We start from the raw sequence: 6,000 nt of genomic DNA on the forward strand, positions 1-6,000 counted from the left end.
GCTTTATTGAACTCAGTGGGGATTAAAGCTACTTCACCTGGGTTTTGGTGAGGTCCTGACTTGGGTCTCTTGGCACTGATGATGTTGCCGATACAAACTGATCACAGGCAACTTGCAAATATTTATTCTGAGAAGCCTCCACCCTTGTACAAATACCATTTTTTAATGCGTGCTGCCTTGTAAAGCCCCCGCTGTCAGTGCATTCAATGGGAAGCAGAAATGGCAAGCCGGTTGCTGAGACTAGAGATCAGTTGGAGAGAAAGGAGATTCGTGAGCAAGGCGGTGGCCACTAGATGTCATTCTCCCAAATGGATTGGAGCGATACCGACTGTTTCAAGAGGCGTGCAGTGGATTCGCAAAGCTGCAGTCCTCCCATGACTTGGATGCTTTGGATGAACTTTCCCTTGCATCTCGTTTCCGCCATCAGCCGCTTTGCTACGGTCTTTTTAAAACTAACAGCTGCAAAGATTAACGGTCTTACTTATCTTTGGGAGCGGATGAGCTCCATGCGGTGCAACTATCAGAGTCCTCAGCAAGTCTAAGAACCTCGAATGCTTAGATTATCCGCCATCCGTGTAGCCACCGTTTTACAAGTTATAAACCAGAAGAATAACACAGCAAATGGCTTGGGGCCGACGGTTATGCTGTTACATGCGGCAAATAGGTTATATTCCAGCCTGTTCCGTTTCAGCAGAGGTTCATATGCTGCTCTCATCTCCGTAGTATCGAAAGCCTTCAAATAGCACACTGAGCAACATAACTATCGTCTGTCAGGTCCTGTTTGTTCTCTTATCTCCTCTCCCCAAGCAGAGGTTTGTGCAAGAAAGAGCTTTTTATTCTTGTCAGGTTTTGTTTGCTCTCAGTTTTTGCTATCTATTTGTTAGAGAGGAGAAGGGCAAGAAGGTGGGCCTGGGCCCAGACAGCGGTGAGGTTTTGAATGATCCCCAGTTCCTTGAAGAATGAATTTTCCCATCTCAGGCCACCATCCAGCACACTTTTTTTTCCTACACACATGGGTTTATCTTTTTAACAGAGCTTATTGCTATTTGAGAGCAGGCGCTGTCTTAATTAGATGATGGACCAGGTCGGTTTTAATCATGAGCAGATCTAGGATTTTGAAAAAGGGAGTGAAGATGCTGTGGTTCATCATCGCATACAACACAGCGCACATTTCTCTCCGGGGGAAAAGAAACTAGCTTTACTACTGTGCTAGGGGTATTATTCAGTTTAAGACTGAAGCAAAAAACAAATGCAACTTCATTGTCACGTGCATTAATTTGCACTAACATCTGTTATGTACAAAAGCCCACAATAAACTAGGAAAAATTATCAAAAGTTGTTGCTTCTTTAGTGCTGTCGTCACTAGAATGAAATGTATACATCTTTCAGGCTCGGCAAACAAAATCTAGCCACCTTAAGCATCTCGACAGGGCAACCAATGCTTCCCTGAAAATTATCCAGAGTTAATGTTTCCCCACTTGAGCTGATGTTTATAGCCAGAGTTAAAAAAGAGCCTGCAGGACTCTGAAATAGGAGGTACATTAAGAGGAGCAGCTAATAGCAGAAGTGCAAGAAAGGTTAGCTTGATTAATGGAACATCAAGACCCTTAAAACAAAAGGAGAGAGGGTTGTTAACACCTGTGAGATGAGGAGTTCAGAAGGGATCGGGCACATGATAATGAGCCACAAAGTCATTCAGCTCCCTCATCGACTAGAAATGCTGCAGGCATTGCCAGGCGGTTGGTTTTAAACTTTGGGTGGAGCAGGAATCAAAGGGGGTTTGATTTGCACCACCGCACCCCCCTGGATCTGCCCCTCGTTATAATATCCTTTGCTTTGACATTGAGGCCGGAGCTCACACCCAGGGTTGTCTGCTTTTAAGGCTGAACACCATTTCTTCAGTCTATCCAGGTCACTCCTGATCCTAGTGTGTGCAACTATACACTCAACTTGGTGTCCTCCGCATGCTGGTCATCAACAAGGATGTGGAAAAACTTGAGCGGGTTGGACCAGAGATGACCTGTAAAAATCCCAGGGAAACAAGTGAGAAGAAGGTGGTTTGTTGGTGGACAAGCGCTGGAACTCCCCACGTCCTTCATTACCTGCAATATTTTATAACCAACGCCAAGATGAACTCCTGTAGAAATCCCCTAGTGTTGAACTGTAAATGAGCCTAGGGGGTTTTGGCTTGGTTTCTTATTACTGGACGAATATATTTGAACAAAGCCCTTACCTGAAGCACCTATTTGGACGTTTGAGAAGGTGAATGCAGCGTCATCTGCTTTCCGCCCTGTCTGGGTTTACAATAAGCCAGAAATCCCAGGGTGACAAGATAGTTTAGCCTAGGACTTGCAGTATGTGGCTGGATTATGTCTGGGAAGCAGATGAGGATAACGGGCCTCTGTCACAACAGGGTCATGAATTATTTGGTGTGGGAGATGGGTCTGGTGTCAGGCAGCCTTGTCTTGAGTTAGTGGTGTTTTGCGCTGTCTGCTTCCAGCTGCGCCTAGGTAATGGTTGTGTGCAGTGTGTATGTATTAGATGTCTGCTTTTCATCAGCACTGTCTCCCGACTTGCCCTCTTAGCAGCCTGTAGTAGATTGTGCCTTAGATGGACGTGAGAGGAGGGATGGTAGCTTGCCAGGCGTCGTAGAAAAGCAGGTTTGTTTAATTACCTTTTGGAAGTGTAACATCGCTGTTTCCTGGGAACAAATGGAGCAGAAGTTGCATGTCCCTGGACTTACATTGGCTGTGCTGGGAGCGGCGGCATAATAGCAATAATACTCAGACAAGTTCAGAGTGTCAGCGGCATCAGATAACTTTATTTCAGGTAAAGAGAGAGCAATTGCATTCTCAAGGCATGTCGGGTGCTCCTTCCTCCTTCGGGACAAGAGAAGAGGGAGGGAGCGCTTACCATTTAGCCACATCTGACTTCCAGCCATAAAGAGGCTCGAGAGCAGGCTTGTTCCTGGAGAGTGGCATGGTATAAAGTAAGTGGAAATCACTGGACAGTATAATACAGCATAGGTGCGGTATTTGGGGCAGGACTCTGCACTGAAGTGGGTGATGCTGTGGCTTGCATTGTCTTCCTGTGGGTGTAGTGTAACAGTCTAGGTCACGTGTGGAAAAGAAGGGCTGGAAGGGACCTCGCAAGGTCATCTGGGCCTCTCCTGCCTCGGGCACGATCATCCCTGACACCCTTCCCAGCCAAGTGTCTGTTTAACGTGCTCCTGACATTTCCCAAGGATGGAGAGTCTGCAAGTCTGAGTAGCCTGGTCCAGCGCTTACCGCCCTCGTAGTCAAAAAGTTCATCTTCTCCAAGCTGAAGTTCCTCCGCTGCAGTTTGAGACCATTGTTCCTTGCCTTGTCCTCGATGGCCCAAGTGAATAGCTTATCTTCATGCTCTTTATAATTGCTTTTGAGACATCTGAAGACTTCTCAAATCCCACCCCCATCTTCTCTTCTCCAAACTAAAACAGTCCCAGTTCTTTCAGCCTGTTCTCCTCAGTCACTTCCAGGCCTCTAGTCATTTTTGTTGCTCTCTGCGGCAGTCTTTCCAATCTGTCCGCATCCTTCTTGAAACCCACAGTTGGACACGGGGCTCCAGGTGAGGCCTTGCCAGTGCTGAAGAGTGGGAGAGGCATTTGTCCTTGTTGAACTCCATCCTATTGATTTCAGACCATTTTGGGAGTGACCTGACCCTAGCCCTACCCTCCAGAGTGTCCGCAGTTATACCCAACGTGGCGTCATCGACACATTTGCTAAGTGCGCGCTCAGTTCCATCCTCCAAAGTATTAATGAAGATGTTAATACCGGACCCAGGACAGGCCCACTTGCTACCTCCTCCCATTGCTGAACATTTGTTGACTATGATGATCCAACTGCTTGCGTCTCTACCTTATAGTACTTTCATGTAAGCTGTTTATCTTTAGCTTATTAATGAGAAGTCGTGGTAGACCGTCTTGGGCACATCTGCCTCCTCCAGCTCAGATCTGCTAACAGCCTTTTTCACGCCTCATTCTTAATAATAGATCAGATAGACAATGCTGCCAGTTTACAAAGCCCTGGAAGACGTGTTATGCCTTAAAGGTGCTGCAGTTTGCTGGCTCAAGTAGCAGAGATGCACGTATGCCTTTTTTGTACCTGATTTTTTTTAATGAATGGGCAAAGTTGGAGGTAAGAGGCCACACCGTGTTGGAAGAGGAGACCCGTATGTGCAGTGGAGAGGGATGCGTCTGGTGGGGGAAGAGAGGAGGTGGGCAGGGTTAAGGTTTCCCCGCGCTGTCAGAAACCGTACAAGATTTTCTTCACTAAAATATGGGGAAGAAAAAATTATTTGAGAGAGAAAGGTAACAGTTGTCTGAAACAGCCTTGCAATGTGGTACATACCCTGCCCAATAAGAAGCAAATAAAAAATACAGTGTGGATGTTATAAACAGCCCTGGTATCAATTGCAAATGTCCTTTTTTTTGCACACCATTGCTTGCTATATTGACTTCATAAGGACTCTGCTACCTCGTTATGCCAATCAATGACAGGGCTTGTAAAACCTGAGCTGTGTTTGCTGTGTCGGGTAATGCCGGTCCTCCTGGTGTCTGTATGTTCACAGCTCCTCGTTTCTATGCCGGAGAAGGAGGGGGATTTCCACCCTGTTCTGGGATCCATATCTGAGGCTCATACCTGGCCTTTAGGAGGAAATGGATGATTGATTCATCGTGCTTTTATGGAAGTAAAACTCTGACTGACAGGGAACGACCGTCATTTTAAAATAAGTTCCTGAAGTGGCGCAGAACAGGTTTTATGCTCTCACTATAGAGATACTAACAGTTTCTCAGTTTAAAAAAAAATCACGACAGATTGATCCCTGTTTCATAGCAATAAATGCTTGATCTGCTTGGGTTGCTGTTTGTGCCATGTCACCTGGGGCAGACACGGTACCGTATTTTCCTGCATATAATATGTACCTCCCCCCAGCAAAAAAGGCTGCTGCCAGGAGGAAGAGAAGGTCATGCTTCTTCGGCAGGGCTTCCCTAGCTGCCGTAGGAGCCGCGTGCGCTCACTGCATGCCCACGGCCACAATTACTGTCCCTTTCCCCCTCGCAGAGACTTGTGCTATGGAAGATGCTACTGACTCGGCAGGAAAGGGTGGCTCTTGCTGCTGCTGCCTGCAATCCCTTCTCCCCTCCTCTCCCTTCCCCACGGCAGCTGCTTGTGTTTCCCTGAGAAAATACCACGCTGACCTGTATTTTCAAGGTCCGTATCTTATTCAGGAGTGTTATATGTAAGAAAATACAGCAAAATTACGTTACTTTCATACCAGCACAAAAACGCAGCACGCCTCGGTTGTGCTAGCTAATCCCGATGTGCACAGTGGTTTGCACGGTTTCCACGCAGCATTGTCGTCTCTTATTTGATAGAGACATATAGTAGTCATTTGCCTTTCTCTCTCTCTCTCCACAGAAAATCACCAACCGTGTCTTGGGGAGAAAAGTGCCTTGGAACTGATCAGAACGACGAGCGTCGGTTTTTAAAGGAGGTGTATTGCAGTCGGTGAATTCCCAGCGCCTTATATATGCAGATCAGCTGGTGAAAATAGAGTACTCAGTAAATATTTCAGTATGCAGAGTGTAGTTTGCATTGGTCGTCGTGTCACTGTGTCTAACTAGTTTGGATTTATTTATATTTTTTAAGAATCGGTGATTTTTTTGCGTGTGGATAGCTGTTTTTTGGGGTTTTTTACATTCTTTTTTATAAGCAATTGGTTTCAATAGTGTGATCCCCTTTCCAGATCAATGTAGTTTGGAGGTATTTATATATGTATTTAAGAATCGGTGACCTGATGTGGATAGTCATTTTTATATATTTATTTTTAATACTGTTTTTAAAAGATTTTTTTTTTTGTACTTGTCCTTTTTACTTGTTTTTATTTTCCTAGTGCCACGTGGAAGAATTATTTGTAACGTTTTTGTATTGCTGAAAAAATAAAAAAAATGACTTCGGA

At 45.5% G+C, this 6,000-nt stretch overlaps 1 protein-coding gene across 4 annotated transcripts in view; it reads left to right on the top strand.

Annotated features, from left to right (window-relative positions):
- ALMS1 (ALMS1 centrosome and basal body associated protein) overlaps positions 1 to 6,000 on the top strand; it is a 114,281-nt gene extending 108,281 nt beyond the window's left edge. For 2 of the 4 annotated variants that reach the window (XR_009459663.1, XR_009459664.1), the window contains exons 19-20: positions 4,609 to 4,794; positions 5,460 to 6,000. Coding sequence is in view for 1 of the 4 variants with exons in the window: in XM_019495663.2 (XP_019351208.2) it covers positions 5,460 to 5,504 (45 nt within the window). In the remaining 3 variants the exon portion in view is untranslated. Of the gene's footprint in view, positions 1 to 4,608; positions 4,795 to 5,459 lie in introns of those variants that run through there. The other 2 variants (XR_002092815.2, XM_019495663.2) reach the window with 2 other exon arrangements.

This window comes from Alligator mississippiensis, chromosome 2, assembly GCF_030867095.1.
Source record: "Alligator mississippiensis isolate rAllMis1 chromosome 2, rAllMis1, whole genome shotgun sequence".
Lineage (NCBI taxonomy): Eukaryota > Metazoa > Chordata > Crocodylia > Alligatoridae > Alligator > Alligator mississippiensis.